The following is an 18,062-nucleotide window of genomic DNA, read 5'->3' as shown; positions in this document are numbered from 1 at the left end:
ATTTTTCTGACAAACCTCACACTTTTTGATAATGTTCTTTGAAGTTTTCATTACATTTTTACCTTCAAACAAATGAGAAGCCATCTGGTAAGTACTCTCTGCACCCAAATGAAAACTCTGGTGTAAACCCTTAAGAATTTTCCTCTGAGCATTTTCAGGAGTTATTAGTCGTCCATCCTCAGACTGTGACCAGCCTTTATCAGTCATCTTTGCTCTTCTTTTCTCATATTTTTCTAATTCTTCCTCAGTATACTGTGGTTTCCCCTGTTCCACAGGACCTGTCCAGATCGAAGGCATCTGCAGTGAAAGGATTTCGTAAAGTGCTGCTTTTCTGACTTGACAGTCAGCCAGCTGATTGCCTTCGGCTACTTTACTCCCATCCCTGCTGTGCCCTTTGCAATGCATAACTGCTACTTCTTTAGGACAATATATAGCAGTTAAAAGTCTCTTGATCTCTCTGAAATGTTTAATAGGTTCTCCTGTTGCTGTTTTAAACTGTCTTTCTTACCATATTGCAGCATGAGCGTGTAAAGCCAAATAAGCACCCTTAGTGTACTTAGGTAAAGTGTAGGTATTTACCCGCTGCCCTTTGCTTAACTCTAGAGCTCGGGTCAGAGCTACAAGCTCCACTGACTGGGCGCTGGTTCCCTGGGGGAGAGATTTTGCCTCTAAAACCTGTTCAGCAGTCACAACGGGGTAACCTGCTTTACACTTTCCATTCTGAACAAAAGCACTGCCATCTGTAAATATTTCCATGTCAGGATTGTCTAATGGGGTATCCATTAGACCTTCCCGAGCTGCATAGTTTAGAGTTAGAAATTGGGAACAATCGTGATCAGATGTTTCATTTTCCTTCTCAGGAAGCAAAGTGGCAGGATTTAAATTTCCACAAACTGTAAGCTTAGTTAATGGTCCTTCTAACAACAATGACTGATATTTAAGAAGCCTACTGTCTGTCATCCAAATATTAACCTTAGAATTTAAGATTCCACTCACATCATGAGAAGTCAGTACAGTAAGTTTTCGTCCATTAATTATTTTTAAAGCTTCAGGTGCTAATAAAGCCGCTGCCCCAATTACTCTTAGGCAGTGGGTCCCCCACATGAAATTACATCTAATTCTATGCTTAGATAAGCAATAGGTTGCTGGTGAGGCCCTTGGAGTTGTGTCAAAACTCCCAAGGCCATACCTTTTCTTTCAGTGACAAACAAATTAAATTCTGACCCTGTGGGAAAGCTCGGAGTGGGAGCTTGGAGGAAAGCAGTCTGAAGAACCTTAAAAGTCTTTTGAGTATCTGGAGACCAAACCAGTTTGTCGGTTTGGGCCTGCTGAGTTTCAGCTATAAGTTTATAGAAGGCGGGCAAGTTCCCCATAACCTGGAATCCAAATGCGACAGTAACCTGTAATTCCCCCAAATCCTCTCAATTGTCTTAAAGTCACAGGTAGGGGGTGATTTAGTATAGGTTTACTTCTCTCGGGGCCTATGGCCCTAGTCCCTTCTGATATGATTAGGCGCAGATATCTAACAGATTGTTGACAAAGCTGAGCCTTTTCTCCTGATGCCTTGTAACCACAGCCTGCCAGAAAGTTTAAGAAATCTTCTGAGGCTCGTGAACAAGCTTCCTCTGTCTCAGCACAGAGCAAAATATCATCTACATATTGTAACACCACCACTTCGGAGTTATTACAGTTTTCTGGATCCCGTGACAAACTTTGTCCAAATAAGTGAGGACTGTCACAAAATCCCTGGGGCAAAACTGTCCAGGTTAACTGAGAAGCTGGCTGTATAGGGTCTTCAAAGACAAATAGAAATTGACTTTCCTCGGCCAAAGGCATCGAAGAGAAGGCATCTTTCAAATCAATTACTGAGAAATATTTGGCTCGTTCAGGAATTTCAGGCAATAGGATTAGGCACCACGGGGTATAAAGGCACTCCAGCCTTATTTACTATTCGTAAATCTTGAACTAGTCTCCATTTACCATTTGATTTCTTTAAAACCAAAGTAGGAGTGTTGCATGGACTGTTACAGGGAATTAATAGTCCTGCTCCTTCAAATTTTCGATGATGGGTTTTAACCCTTCCTTAACCTCATGTTTCAGTGGATACTGCTTCTTATGTGGAAATAAGTATGGGTCTTTGAGCTTGACAACTACAGGAATAGCATTTTGTGCTCGACCCACAGATTTTCCATCAGCCCACACTCTAGGATGTACATTTTGCTCAGTTAAAGGGAGAGAAAGGGAGGGCTCCATATTCAGGAAAACAGAGGCATGGACCTTGCTCAGAGACTCTGGCACGATCAGAAACTTGTGTGAAAATAGCACAGAGTCCCAGTCACAACTTACAGAAAAACTGAAGTAATACCTTTTGGCTCGTCCAGACAGTCCCATTACAGAAGCGGATTGGGAAGAAAGTGAGCCAGGGGCTTCAGTAAGCATGGGGTAAGTTGCCCCAGTATCTAAAAGGAAATCGACGGATTGGGCCCCCACAGTTATTTGAATGGACTGGTTGGATCTCCTTGCAGTCCAAGGGACTCTCAAGAGTCTTCTCCAACACCACAGTTCAAAAGCGTCAATTCTTCGGCACTCAGCTTTCTTCACAGTCCAACTCACATCCATACACGACCACTGGAAAAACCATAGCTGTGACTAAAAGGACCTTTGTTGGCAAAGTAATGTCTCTGCTTTTGAATATACTATCTAGGTTGGTCATAACTTTTCTTCCAAGGAGTGAGCGTCTTTTAATTTCATGGCTGCAGTCACCATCTGCAGTGATTTTGGAGCCCAGAAAAAAAAAGTCTGACACTGCTTCCACTGTTTCCTCATTTATTTGCCATGAAGTGATGGGACCGGATGCCATGATCTTCGTTTTCTGAATGTTGAGCTTGAAGCCAACTTTTTCGCTCTCCTCTTTCACTTTCATCAAGAGGCTTTTTAATTCCTCTTCACTTTCTGCCATAAGGGTGGTGTCATCTGCATCTCTGAGATTTTTTATATTTCTCCCAGCAATCTTGATTCCAGCTTGTGTTTCTTCCAGTCCAGCGTTTCTCATGATGTACTCTGCATAGAAGTTAAATAAGCAGGGTGACAATATACAGCCTTGATGCACTCCTTTTCCTATTTGGAACCAGTCTGTTGTTCCATGTCCAGTTCTAACTGTTGCTTCCTGACCTGCATACAGATTCCTCAAGAGGCAGGACAGGTGGTCTGGTATTCCCATCTCTTTCAGAATTTTCCACAGTTTATTGTGATCCACACAGTCAAAGGCTTTGGCATAGTCAATAAACAGAAATAGATGTTTTTCTGGAACTCTCTTGCTTTTTCGATGCTCCAGCAGATGTTGGCAATTTAATCTCTGGTTCCTCTGCCTTTTATAAAACCAGCTTGAACATCTGGAAGTTCACAGCTCATGTATTGCTGAAGCCTGGCTTGGAGAATTTTGAGCATCACTTTGCTAGCGTGTGAGATGAGTGCAATTGTGCGGCAGTTTAAGCATTCTTTGGCATTGCCTTTCTTTGGGATTGGAATGAAAACTGACCTTTTCCAGTCCTGTGGCCACTGCTGAGTTTTTCAAATTTGCTGCATATTGAGCGCAGCACTTTCACAGCATCATCTTTCAGGATTTGAAACAGCTCAACTAGAATTCTATACCTCCACTAGCTTTGTTCGTAGTGATGCTTTCTAAGGCCCACTTGACTTCACATTTCAGGATGCCTGGCTCTAGGTGAGTGATCACACCATCATGATTATCTGGGTCGTGAAGATCTATTTTGTACAGTTCTTCTGTGTATTCTTGCCACCTCTTCTTAATATCTTCTGCTTCTGTTAGGTCCATACCATTTCTGTCCTTTATTGAGCCCATCTTTGCATGACATGTTCCCTTGGTATCTCTAATTTTCTTGAAGAGATTTCTAGTCTTTTCCATTCTGTTGTTTTCCTCTATTTCTTTGCATTGATCGCTAAGGAAGGCTTTCTTATCTCTCCTTGCTATTCTTTGGAACTCTGCATTCAGATGTTTATATCTTTCCTTTTCTCCTTTGCTTTTTGCTTCTCTTCTTTTCACAGCTATTTGTAAGGCCTCCTCAGACAGCCATTTTGCTTTTTTGCATTTCTTTTCCATGGGGATGGTCTTGATCCCTGTCTCCTGCACAATGTCACAAACCTCCGTCATGTAGAGGAAAAAAAAGTTTGTCCTTTCTTCCTCCTTGAGAGTTCCAGACCCCTCTCTCCTTGGGGACCCCTAGACCTCTTATCAAGCTGCCTAGGAAATGACTCTCTCAGTAACTCACTCCAGTATTCTTGCCTGGAGAATCCCACGGACAAAGGATCCTGGTTGGCTACAGTCCATGGAGTCACAAAAGAGTCAAACAAGACTTAGCAAATCAGCACAGCACACGTAGCATAGAGGTGAGGAGGTGATAGATGGTGGATATAATAGATGAAAGGGCTTCCCTGGTAGCTCAGCTGGTAAAGAATCTGCCTGCAATGCAGGAGAGCTGGGTTTGATCCCTGGGTTGGGAAGATTTCCTGGAGAAGGGAAAATCTACCCACTCCAGTATTCTGGCCTGGAGAACTCCATGGACTGTATAGTCCATGGGGTCGCAAAGAGTCAGACACAACTGAGCAACTTTCACTTTCATATGATAGATAGATGATGAACAGAAATAGGTAGATAGATAAGGCCTTATTCTCAATGGAGTGGTAACGTGATAGAGTAATGCCTCTCTAGACAAGTCTTCACTCAAGAATGTTGATAGATTCCCATCCACCCCCTTCCAGGAATTTTGTTTATCACTTTAAATGGAGGCCAGTAGGAAAATGGGTTTTAGATTTTCCTTTATGAGCAATGTTGCTTGAACCCTGTTCTGAAATTAACTGGATTAACCCTCTCATCTTTTCAAGAATATTCTACTACTGTGCAGTGTGGGTGGTACCGTGGTAAGGGACTTTCTTGGCAAACAAACAGGAGCATGGAGTCTCAGCCACTGGACCACTAGGGAAGTGTCCAGCCCACATCACACTAGACTGTGTTGTGAGAAATAAATTTTTGTCCTGTTAAGAGAGTAAGTTGTTGTTACAGCAGGGAATGTTACTCACACCAACTAATATAAGGGGAGGGAATGTCCACATTCAGAAAACAGCCTTTCCTATTTGGTATATTGAAAAAGGAGTCAAAGAAGTTTGGAAGGAGCACTGGAAGTAAGTAAACCAGGGAAGAAGAGCATTTCAAGAAAGAACTGCTTTGTGATGATTTGTGATGGTTAATTTTCTGTGTCAACTTGGCCAGGCTATGATACAAGATATTTAGTCAGTCATTATTCTAGATGCTTCTAGATGTGAAAATGTATTTCAAATGAGATTAACATTTCAATTAGTCAAGCAGAATACCATCTATTGCATGGTGGGCCTTGTCTAATCAGTTGAAGGCCTCAAGAGGAAAAAAGTCTGACCTTTCCCACAAACGAGGGAATGCCTTTGGACTTGAGCTGCTACATTGACCCTTCCCTGAATCTTCAGCATGCCAGATGTTGGTTCCATGTCCCTGAAGCACCCTGACTACTACAGTGTTATTCCACAAAATGGTGAAGAAGAAAAAGATTTTGAAAAGGCTATTCTATTTGGCAACTAGGAGAAGGGGAGCAATTTCAGTGAGCACTGAGGGCTGAAGCTCTATTTTAAGAAGGAGAAGTGGAAGCAAAATCCTAATGCTGAGAGGAGCATGGGTGGGGGAGGAAGGGGTCGAATGTATTAGTGGAGGAATTGAGTTTTAGGAGAAAGAATTTTTTTGGTTTGTTTGTTTTTGTTCTTTTTTTTTTCCTGAAGCAGAAAATAGAAAGGAAAGTGTTTGGGGAGCTCCCTGGAAGGCTTTATTCCAAGCAAATCACAACATTGCTCAAGAACTGAGGTGAAACAACCCAAGTTCCTATCAACAGACAACTGACTTAAGGAGATATTCAGCTCAGTCACTCAGTTGTGTCTGACTCTTTGCGACCCCATGGACTGCAGCACGCCAGGCTTCCCTGTCCATCACCAACTCCCGGAGCTTACTCAAACTCATGTCCATCGAGTCGGTGATGCCATCCAACCATCTCATTGGCTGTCATCCCCTTCTCCTCCTGCCTTCAGTCTTTCCCAGCATCAGGGTCTTTTCTAATGAGTCAGTTTTTCAAGTCAGATGGCCAAAGTATTGGAGCTTCAGTTTCAGCCTCAGTCCTTCCAATGAACATTGAGGACTGATTGCCTCTACAATTGAAGGAGATGTTAAGCTGATCTTATAGTTCAGTTCAGTTGCTCAGTCGTGTCCAACTCTTTGCGACCCTATGAATCACAGCACTCCAGGCCTCCCTGTCCATCACCAACTCCTGGAGTTCACTCAAACTCATCTCCATCAAGTCAGTGATGCCATCCAGCCATCTCATCCTCTGTCGTCCCCTTCTCCTCCTGCCCCCAATCCCTCCCAGCATCTTATAACTTAGACATAAAAAATGAAAGAACACCATTTGCAGCAACCAATGAATGGACCTAGAGAGTATTATCTTTACTTAAGTAAGTCAGATAGAGAAAGACCAACATGATATGATATCATGTATGCTGCTGCTGCTTAGGCATGTCTGATTCTCCAGGCTCATCTGTCCATGGGGATTCTCCAGGCAACTATACTAGAGTAGGTTGCCATGCCCTCCTCCAGGGGATCTTCCCAGGGATTGAACCCAGGTCTCCTGCATATGTAACTGAATCACTTTGCTGTACACCTGAAACTAACATAATATTATAAACCAACTATACTTCAGTGTAAAAAAAGGACTGGGGTGGGACTTCCTACCTTCATTAATACATGGAAGTTTCTACCAGTAGTGATTACGTTTTTTCCCTCCAAATAACCTCTGCTCTTTAGTGATTTCCTTTGACTTTCAACATAACTATGGCATATGTGCCACAAGCAACTGTTCCCACACTTTCCCTACTCCAACTCAAGTTAAAAACAGTTTTAAGCAGTCTCCCTAGCCCATCCCACCCCGCCCACCCTGTCTGGTGCCTCTGCACTCAAGTCCCAGCTGAGACACACCCTAACAGTTCCAAAATCTGGTCTCTCAGGGGAAGTCATCCCAGCTGCCCTGGGTTCAGCACTCTGGTTGTTGATAGAAATTGCCTGAAGTTGCAGCTGAAAGCTCTCACCCAAAGGCTGGTGTAATTTCTAAGGAGTCTATCTCGCTTCTTCATCTGTGATCTGTGATCGTGATCTCTGATCATCCTTTACCCCTCTTTCTCCCTCCTTCCCTCTCTGAACTACTCTGGTACTTTGGCCAGTGGGTCTCCAGCTCTTTCCTACTGCTCCACAGTGCTGGACTCCTCTTTCCAGAGTCCTTTTGGAGCAGGAGTTCATCCTCTGAACCTCTTCAGGGCTGGGTCCAGCTCTGCTCAGCCAGGCCCCATCTATAGTCACACACTGGCATGTTTCATTTCTCTGAGGCTGCTTCTGCATTACCGTAGCAACACCACAGGGCACATACACCCTCCGATCCCAAGGGGGCGAGGAAGAGGGGGTGAGGAGAGGGCACTCTTGCATACAGAGTTAGGACCTTTTCTCACCAGACATCTTGGATCTAGCCAACTAAAGAAAGCATGGAGAAAGCCAAGGGCCATTTTTCTGTTCTTTCTTTTAACAAATATTTGGGTAGCTTCTGTGAGGGGCAGGATGGTGCACCCTGGGGCGAAGGACAAACATGCTGGATTCAGCAGCTTCCCTGGGTTCAGATCCCGACATCTCCACTTAGAGCGACCTGGTGCTAAATGCAATATCTATCCTCTGAGAAATGAGGACCATCACAGTACTTATCTCCTAGGACTGCTATGAGGATTTAACTCATTAATACACAGGTAAACCACCTAAAGGACCCTTCGGGGTGGCAATCTCCCTGGTGTTTACAAAGTGCTCTCCTGATCCATGCCGTAGTGTAGAAGACTGTGGTTCATGCGGCAGACTTGGGATCCAGATTTAAAGCCCCAGGAGTACATCATGACTACTACTAGGTAGGCAAAACCCTCTGAATCTCGGTCACTCCACCTGTAAAATGGGCAGCAGGTTCTTGGCTCCCTTTCTCAAGGTCATGGTGAAGTTCAGCTGAAATCATGGAGACCACGCACTGTCTGAACTGAAACTTGCCATTGGGAAGTGGAAGGGATTAGAGAGAGCTAAGCATCCCCCTTTCTGATTGGCTCAGATCTGTGAATGGGAGGCAGAGGTGGGGAGGGGGCGGGTGGGGGGAATGGACTGTCCTTGGCCCCTTCTCAGTTCCTAGGCTTAGGAGAAAGTTTCCCTGCCCCTTTGGCCTTTACTCCAGCCTCTGGAGGAGGAAATGGCACCCCACTCCAGTACTCTTGCCTGGAGAATCCCATGGACAGAGGAGCCTGGGAGGCTACAGTCCATGGGGTCGCAAAGAGTCAGACAGGACTGAGCATACATGCACTTTTTACTCCAAGGGCCAAATGGGGGTGGATGTGGAGGTGTGAAGATGGGGACAATGGAGAGAGGGCAGGCCAGGTGGTCTGCAGCCTACAGGGGGTCTCCCCCTGCCCCATCCAGCCACCGTGCTTGTCCCACCTCGGCGTGCCTCACACCTCAGCACCTTTACTTGTTAAACTGTTACCTTTCCTCACACCACACAACCACAGGAAGACCTGGACGGTGTGGAATGTTCCCCACACTCCCAGAGTTTGGGGCAGGACCTGGCCCATGGCTGGAACTCAGTAAGTGTCCCATCAGAGAGGATGATTTGTGAGGCTCCCGGAGAAGGGACTCTGGGGAGATCACCACTCCTTGCCTGAGGCCCATTATCCTCAGACACCATCACTGTTCACACCAGAGGCCCCTCCAGGAACAAAATCACAGAAGCTGGGAGGCCTCAGGGCCCAGTATCCTCTTGCAGAAAACCACATGGAGTGGCCACCCAAAGTCACTCACCCAGAGTGGCAGAGCTGGCGTGACCAGCCGTCCTGGTCTGCCCGCGCTGGGACTGGGGGCCTCTCCGGGATGCGGGACTTTCGGAGCTTAAAGGGGGACAGTCCCAGACAATGTGGGGTGTTAGGGCTGGCACCCGGGGATCCTAACTTCTCCAGTCCCTCTACCCCTCAGATTGGTGAGGAAAAAAAAGTCCAGGGCGAAAATCCAGAGCCCCCAGGCACTAGGCGGCCTTCCCTGGGTCTCCCCTCTCCCCCTCCCCAGCGCAGCTGCGGCCGGGCCGGGCTCGGGGGCTTGCGCGCTGCGCGGGGGCTCCGGGCGGCCGGGCGGGGCGCGGGGACCCTCTGCCGCACAAAGAGGCCGGGCCGCGGCAGTTTTGAAAAGAGCAAGGAAGTTGATCTGGGCCGGGGCCCAAGCAGTGACGAGGAGCGAGGGCGCGAGGGCGGGCGGGCGGCGGGAGGGCGGGCGCGCGGGGCCGGGGGCGGCCGCAGTCCACGCCTCGCCTGCCTCCACGGGAAGCGCGCGGCGGGATGGGCGGCCGGGCGCTGCGCCCCCAGCCGGCGACCCCGCGGACCCTCCCCTCGGCGCGCCGCCTCCGCAGCCGGGGCTCCGGCGCGACTCCGGCACCGAGTCCCACTCCCGCGGGCGGCGCGTAGGGAGGCGATCGGTCGGTGCCCTCCGGGAACCCGCAGGCTTCCGCTCGGGGTCGCACGGCCGCCGAGCCGCCTCCGGCCGGGCCCGCCTGAGGCCTCGGAGCGGGGACCATGAAAGGTAAGCCCGCGCGCGGGAGCTCCGAGGCGAGCCCCCTCGGGGCCCTCCACCCTCACCGGGTGCGGCGGGCATCTCTCGGCGGGCGGGCTGAGGACCGGAGGACTCCTACGGGAAGGATGGCAGGGGCTTCCCTACGCCTTTCGTATCGTCTGGAGGAAAGTCTTAGGAGGACAGGATGGAGCCCTGAAGGCCAGAGGAAGGGGAGAGGAGAGGGAGAATGGAGAACGTTCTCATCTGTCATTGCTCTTGCCTGAAAAGCCATTGTAATTACCAGAGGTTTTTTGATCCCTTTAACCAGTCAGCACGGAATGATGCTACAGCCCAAAGCTTCTAGCAATGTCGACTTCATCTAGCACAGCCATCTCACAGTCTCCTGCAGAGCCCCCATCTAGCCCTTTACCCCAAGGGATCCTCCTCTGGGGGTTTCAATCCCAGGAGAGACCTGCTGTGACTGAGCTTCTTAGCCCAGGCCCAGCCCTTCCCAACCTCTGGCCCCTGCCTGACCTACCTCTGACCCCTGCCTGACCTACCTCTGGCCCCCTAGGGACAGAGCAGTGGTGGAAGGTCAGTGGCCCAGGCCTGAGCTCTCCCTGGGCCAGTGAGCATCACCACAGTGGTCCTTGCAGCCAGTTGCTGGGATGGAAACAAGAAGCAGACCTGGTCCCAGATGTTCACCCCTGGACCCTGGCTTTCTTGAGGCCAGGGAGAGTGGACATCTGGGCTTCATGCTCATTCTCAGGCTAAGGGAGAAGCCAGCTCTGGAGTCACACTGTGAGTTTGGAAACTTTGAAGATGGATCCTGTCTCACCTACTTCCTTCTAATCCTTCCATAGGAGCCGGGCAGATGATTTTACTCCTAACACCTCTTTCACTTACTGAATATTAAAACAACCAAGGGCTTTTGGGTCATCCACAGGGCTTTCCACTATGTTCTCACGGGGTGTTGAAAAAGCAGCCTTGTCTGCCATAGAAAGGTTCAGGTTTCCTGTGAAGAAAAGGCTTCATGGGTAAACCTCTGATTGATGACAGCCTCCATGCAGTGTGGTTGGGGAAACTGAGGCCCAAGCAGGTAGGATTGGCCTTATGGTTGGATCACCTGTGAAGTCCCCCAAGGTCCCAGAGCTGTTCAATGGTCTGCCGTTGCTGTCTTAAAATTATTATTATTTTAATATTTTTTTGGCATGTGGGATCTTAGTTCCCTGAACAGGGATCGAACCCATGCCCCCTGCATTGGCAGCATGGAGTCTTAACCACTGGAGCACCAGGGAATTCCCCTGTCTTAAAATTATTAATAATTTTTTAAACAAGGGAGCTCAGCATTTTTATTTTGCACTGGAACGTGCAAATTACACTGCTGGGCTTGTGGACGAGAGAAGGGACTAGCTTAAGACTCACAGCTGGTCAGGGGGACTAGCCCCGAGCTCCTGACCTCCAGGCCAGTGTGCTTGCTCATACATACATCCCTCTTCCTCCCCTCTGGTCTCTGGTCCCTCTGTCTGTGCTCCCTGGCGGCCTCAGTGTGTCTTGAGCTTCCTGGGATGAGGCGAGCAGGTTATCACCAACTCCAGGGAGTGCCCTTAGCAATAGAGAGGGGCCTTCCTCACCGAGCTCCTGTTATCGGCTCACTCCCACATCTGTGGTGCAGTCCTGTGCCTGGTCAGCGACCCCGGGGAGGTCACTACCAGAAGCTTCCAGAAAGATCTGAGACCACCTCTCACCACAGGCTCAGGGCCCACGCTGCTCTGGATGTGGATGATGGTGGTTAAGATGCCGCATGTTCTCAGAGAGGTTTGGCTCCACCAACATTCCAGAAGAACACTTGGGGAGAAAAGATGGTGAGGGAAAGACAGGCAGGGCTGAACGCCTCTAACATGGAGGAGATACCCAGTTCTTGTTGGGGTGGGAGGCTTCCCTGGTGGCTCAAATGGTAAAGAATCCGCCTGAAATGTTGGGAGACCCGGGTTTGATCCCTGGGTCAGGAAGATCCCCTGGAAGAGGGCATGGCAACCCACTCCAGTATTTTTGCCCGGAGAATCCCATGGACAGAGAAGCCTGGTGCGTACAGTCCATGGGGGTCACAAAAAGTCAGACTGAAAGACTAACACACACACCCAACTCCTGGGGAGGGAGTTGGGAACACATGACCCGCCTTTCTGAAAGTCAGCGAGGCAACAACATTCTTCTGAGTGGAGGAGGAAAAGGAAAGAGCTGCTATGAATGGGTGTTTAGAGGAGGTCTCTGAGGAGGACCAGCTTGTTGGCTGGGAGGCTGTGGGCTCCAAGTAAGAAGCCCGAGGCCTGCCTTTTTCTCTCAAGGAGCAGTCTCACCACCATGGGGGGCTGCATTCCTGTTTGCTGAGGCCTTCAGGGCAGCTCTTGTATATTTTTCCCCCAGTTTTGGGAAACCTTCCACGATCTCCCATGACATCCCAGGGCCCCGGGCCTCAGAGCTGCGGAGAAGGCCGGGTGTGTTCCCAACACGCCTCCCTGCAGGGTCTCCCTCTTGGTCACCCTCATCCTCCCTGGGAGCCAGGAAGAGCTGCCACCTCTACCTGAGAGGGAAAAGCCAGGCCAGGCAGTCAATATTTGGCCTTGGGGAGTCTGTGGACTGTGAAGAATCAGAATATTTTTTTTCCCCACATGGAAAAAGGAAAGTGCCAGAAAAACAGGCCCGGCCCCTTCCAGGACAGCCCTTCCCCGGGGGAAGCTAGCTTCGAACTCTCCCACCAATCTGCCACGGATCTGAGGATTACATGGGCTGGCAAAGGCTCACCAGCCCCGCTCAAAGCTAAACACGGTGATGTTATGCTTTGTGGGGATTGGTGGGGACGGTACTTAGACAAGAAAACAGGTCTGCTAAGGAGTGCCACCACCAGCGGCCAGGCGCCAGGCCCGCTCTGCCAGCCAAACTGTTTCCACCCCGAGGCACCTCCCACCCGCCTGCCCACTGGCTGGCAGCCGGGCCTCCCAGGCAGCCGCATCTTTTGATGCAAGCCAGCCCCAGGCCCCCAGTCCAGCCCCTCTCACACATGAGGGCACACAGCTGCCACCACCCCTGGTGACGGGCCCACCTTGGCTCTGCCCACTGGTTTGTCTGAGCCTTTAACAGCCACCTGTGGAATTGTTCCCACATCTCCAGTGAGAGGGTCCGGTGGCAAGAGCCCCTTCCAGCCACATGAGGTCCCCACGGAGTAGTTCGGTTCACTGCAGAGATGACTGATTTGAGAGTCAAGGACACAGGCTCTGATCCTGGCCACACACGAGGCTCTGGTCAGTGTTCCCTTCTCCGGCCCACCTTCCTCCTCCTGGTGCTCCTGAGGCCCATCTTGCCTCAGCTTTGGGCTGAGGGCCAAGCGAAAGCGACTTGGTAGAGATGGTTGGAGGCAGGCCTGCCGCATGGGTCACTGTGCCCAGGGAGACTTGGCCTCAGCTTCCTGATGGGCAGACCCACATCTTGCTGTCCCCCAAGCCTGGGGGAAAAGCCCTTCTGCATGGAATCAGGGAGCAGTGCCCACACCCTGAAGGCAAAGGGCAGGTGGGAGGGCAGGGGGACTCAGAAAACAGCAGTGAGATCCCGGAAAATCTACCTCCCGCTGCTTGGCAGGGGGGATGTATCCTCTCATCGAGGTGCAGACTGGGTCCCTTTTGGAACCCCAACCTTCATCCCCAGACCGCAGGGCACTGGAGGGGGTCTGACATGGCAAAGGTGCACAGAGTCAATAAAATGGCCTGAGGCGGGGGTGGGGGGGGGTGGGGGGATGGGGGGTGCACGCTGGCCACCTTGCCTTCCAGCCGGGGTGATTTTAATAACTGAAGACTCCCCTCTCAAGCTTATTTGAAAGAGGAGATAAAGAATTCGGCTTCTCTTCTCGGTAGATGTTGGTGAACGCTTTGGCAGGTTTTGTGAAGGCCTTTGGGGGCAGTTCTTATGTATCTTTCCCCCAGTTTAGGGAAGCCTTCCACAATCTCCCTTGACATCCCAGGGCCCCAGCCGCATAACAGAAATACACTACTATGTATAAAATAGATAACTAATGAAAACTTCCTATATAGCACAGGGAATTCTACTCAGTGGTGACCTAAATGGGAAGGAAATCCAAAAATGGAGGGGATATATATATACACATTTAGCTGATTCACTTTGTTTTACAGTAAACACTAAAGCAATATGGTAAAGCAACTATACTCCAATAAAAGTTAGAAAAAACAGAAGAGAACCAAGTAATCAAGGGGGATGACGTGAAGGCGCCAGTGAATGGTACAGACAGTAGATTCCATAGAAGTCCGAGGAGAGAAAGAACCTCTCACATTGGGGCAGGTGGGGAAGGCTTTAGGATGTAGTAGAAGGTGAGCGAGGTCTGCATGGGGTCATGCAGGAGACAGGCAGGAGGGGCGGGCGCTGTCGTTGGGTAAGTGTATGCAAGGGTGATGGGCAGAGAGGATGGCTTGGAGGTTGAGGGTTTGGCAGAGAAACGCTGGGAGCCACAGGACCAGGAGGCCTTGAGCACCACGCCAAGGACTCCAACTGTGTCCTGTTGACTTTGGAGAGGCCCTGAATGGGTTTGTCAGAAGATGGCCTGCTTGCTAGTTCTCTAATGACATTCACCCACGTTGGGAAATCTCTACTTTTAGAGAAAGCCATGAGGGAAGAAGAAAATGAGCCTGTGATGGAGCCAAGAAGAGTGGTCAGGGACACAGGGGATGAAGGAGGATGTAATATCATGGAAATTGAGAGGAGAAAGTTCCAAGAAGGAGGAAATGGTCAACAGCATTGACTGTTGATGGACAGGCTTTGCTCAGGGTTATTTGATCCTGGAAAAAACAGGTGGCATAGACCGAGAAGAGTGGGCAGATTTGAAACAAAAACCCAGGGAGGCCTTGTGTTAGAGAAGTTTGAGAAAAAGACAGCTAAGAAGTTAAAGCAAGAAGCAGGCCAAGCGTGAAGCAATTTTCAAGGTGGGACTGGCCGGCTCATTGGAAGGTCGGGGAGAGAAGAAAAGGGGAGGGGGGGCCTCGGGATGATGGAGACACAAGTGGCTGAGCTTTGCTTATAGAAAGAAAGGCTGCCTTCGTGGTACCCCAGGATGTAGACATAGGCTTTTTGCATCACTAGTTGCTCTGAATCTTTTTACCATGCATCCCCAGTATAAAAATTTTGAAAAATGCAAAAAAGGAAAAAAATAGTCCTCACATGAACTCCTACCCCTCAGAGAAAATTGATAAGAATTCTTCAAGAAACTCTTCTGTGTTTATTTGCACACAGATTTTTTTTTTCCACATAGGTAAGATTATACCATATATGTATTTTTATATGTATTTTTAAATTCCAACAATAGAACCTAGACATATTCCTTGGGCAATAAGTATAGATCTTCATTCTTTTTTAACAGCTGCATAATATTCTATAGTATGGCTTTATAAGAATTTATTTAATCAATCCTTTGTACTGTGCTTAGTTGCTCAGTCATGTCTGTCTCTTTGCAACCCCATGGACTGTAGCCTGTCCATGGGGATTCTCCAGGCAAGATTACTGAAGTGGGTTGCCATGCCCTCCTCCAGGGGATCTTCCAACCCAGGGATCAAACCCAGGTCTCCCACATTGCAGATGGATTCTTTACTCTCTGAGCCATCAGGGAAGCCCAATCCTTTATCAATCGACACTTAAGGTATATACATTTTCCCTTGCATTTATCACAGCATGCAATGATAATCTTTACATGTCCATCTTTGCCTAGTGGTATATTTATCCCTTTAAAAAGTAATTCCTAGAAAGGAGATTGCTGAGTGAAAAGGAAAAATTGGAGTTTTTGAAAGTTGAAAACCAGTCCTGAGTGTGATGGACCTTAGGGAAGGGAAATAAATGACAGCAGAGTTCAAGCAGGATAGAAAAATAATTCTAATAAAAATGGCTGATACTCCTGTTTATCAAGTATCTGGTCCTTTTCACACGTTGTCTCATTTTTATAGCAGCTCATGAACTTGATGGTTTTCTCACTATTTTGCACACAGAGCCCAGAGACAGAAGGGGAATCCCCGTGTGAGAGGAAAGCATGACCGGAAGTAGTGACAAGTAGAGAGAGTGAGGGGTTTGAAGGCCCAGATGTGATGGTCAAGATCAAGAAACTAATGATTCCCACCCTTCCCATCCACTGGACTTGTGGAGTTCAAGGGCAGTGGAGGAGGTGCTATCTCCACAGGGGAGACCAGTGTGTATATGATGGGAGAGGGTTGAGGTCTGCTGTACTGAGTGAATAGTCAAGATGCTCTTCTCAAATACCACCCCCCATATCCATGGGGTTTTATTCCAAAATCCCCCAGATATACCAAAATCCAAGGATGCTCAAATCCTTTGTATAAAATGGCATAGTATTAGCCTTTAACCTACCCACAGCTTCCAGGTTTGTTTTTGATTAATTTTTATTGGAGTATAGTTTCTTTTGGGGGCTTCTCTGGTGGCTCAGACGGTAAAGAATCCACCTGCAATGCAGAAGACCTGGGTTCTATCTCTGGATTGGGAAGATTCCCCTGGAGGAGAGCATGGCAACCCACTCCAATATTCCTTCATGGAGAATACCATGAACAGAGGAGCCTGGCTATAATCCATGGGGTCTCAAAGAGTCGGACACAACTGAGCGGCTAAGCACGCATGGTTGCTTTACAATGCTATGCTAGTTTTGCCGTACAGCAGTGAATCAGCCACACATGTACATATATTCCGTGTGCCAGATCTTAGTTGTGGCACTTAGAATCTTCGGTCTTTGTTCATTGTGGCATGTGAACTCTTAATTGCAGCACATCTGGTCTTTCGTTGTGGCCTGTGAGATCTAGTTCCCGGACCAGGGATGGAACCCAGGCCCTCTGCGTCATTGTGAGTGCAGAGTCTTAGCCTTTGGATCACTTAGGGAAGTCCCCCAGTTGGCATTTTGAGTTTGTCGCAAATAACCAGGGATTGCTCCTGGCACTCCGTGGGTCACCATGCCAGATGTCTGCACAGTGTGGGTGAACCTTGTGTACTAGAGCTTTATGCCACCCAAATGCCAAGAGTGCCCCAGTGAGAACACTGAGGGCAAGAAAGGGGAGGAAGGTAATTTAGGATAGAGAGGGAGTCTGCCCACAACCTCTGTGGTTACAGAAACCGTGAAAGACAGCCCATGCTGGGAGCCATGGGCTGGCTCTGAGGATTCAGGCAGAAGTGGTGGGGAGGGGAGAGGGAGAGAGGTAATGCCTGTCCCAGAGCATCAAATGTGGATTTTAGGAATGAAGGTGCAGAGAGGCGGCAACTGTCACAGGGAAGCAGAGCATGATACCTTCTGAGCAGGAGAATCTGAAAGGGAAGGACCAGTTCATCAGAGCAGAGAGGGACAGACGGATTCCCACCCGAATATAGACGCATCTGCAGCGGAAGACTGTGGTGAGGGGGTCATGGCAGAAAGCTTCCAAGGAAAACAGCTTTTCAACCTTAATTACAGCATTCTCCAACCGTAAACTACAATTTCTCTGTGACTTTAAATATAGCCTTGGTTCCTGAGAAGAGTCCGAAATCTTTATTTTTACTGACCCAACTGGCTGTTTTGAAAACCCACTCTGTGAACTCCATAGAAGGTAATCATCAAAATATGTTCCTTGAAGTTCCTGAAGAAAGCCCTTTTATTCAGTTCCTCGAATCTCTCCCCCTCGCTGACTCTGATGGGAGATTGCAGTCCCAGAAAGGTCAAAGAGTGAATTAACTCCACATTTTCAGTCAACCAAAAGCAAGCCTGAGTCGACGGCCACAGTTGTGTTAGCCGGTTGGGGCTATTTTCCACCTCCACAGGGTGAGGTGAACCTGGTCTAACCTCAGCGGAGCCAGGAGTCACGCCCAGCCACGTGCCCGCTCGGGAGCCTTCAAATCGAACTCTAGATGTGGCTCTGTGGGAGCCGAGGCTTGAAGAAACAAGGGCGTTCCCCTGGGGCTGTCCCTCTGATATTTGAGTTGGATGACACGACCGTAGGTACGGACGAAACAGAGGCTCTTTCAAATCTCTGGTGGTTGCCGCTGCTTCATGAGACTGAGCTTGCAGCGCTGTCTTCGGAGGCTAATCTGTTTGTAAAGGTCGTTGCTTGGAATTTGGGTAGAGCTCTCCAGCTGAAGTGTGGGGCCAGTTATGCCTTGGGTAGGTCCTGCAGGATGCTCCCTCATGACAGCTCCCTCTAGAACAGGGGAGGCTGAAACGGACATACAAAGTCTTTGAAGTTTGGTACCCAGAACAGCAGGCTGTCCCCAGTTTGTCCCAAAAGAGAGGTTTTCCCAAATACTCGTGGGTTCAGGCATTACCCTATCCCAAGGATATACT

At 48.9% G+C, this 18,062-nt stretch overlaps 1 protein-coding gene across 2 annotated transcripts in view; it reads left to right on the top strand.

Moving 5' to 3' along the window:
• The first annotated feature begins 9,592 nt into the window (after positions 1–9,592).
• The window catches only part of SCARA3 (scavenger receptor class A member 3), a 33,651-nt gene continuing 25,181 nt past the window's right edge, over positions 9,593–18,062 (top strand). For both annotated transcript variants that reach the window (XM_052644893.1, XM_052644892.1), the window contains exon 1: positions 9,593–9,730. In XM_052644893.1, the coding sequence (XP_052500853.1) occupies positions 9,724–9,730 (7 nt within the window). In that variant the 5' untranslated portion in view covers positions 9,593–9,723. The remainder of the gene's footprint in view (positions 9,731–18,062) is intronic.

This window comes from Budorcas taxicolor, chromosome 8 (genome assembly GCF_023091745.1).
Source record: "Budorcas taxicolor isolate Tak-1 chromosome 8, Takin1.1, whole genome shotgun sequence".
In the NCBI taxonomy this organism is placed as follows: domain Eukaryota; kingdom Metazoa; phylum Chordata; class Mammalia; order Artiodactyla; family Bovidae; genus Budorcas; species Budorcas taxicolor.
This window is presented reverse-complemented; position numbering and strand designations above follow the sequence as displayed.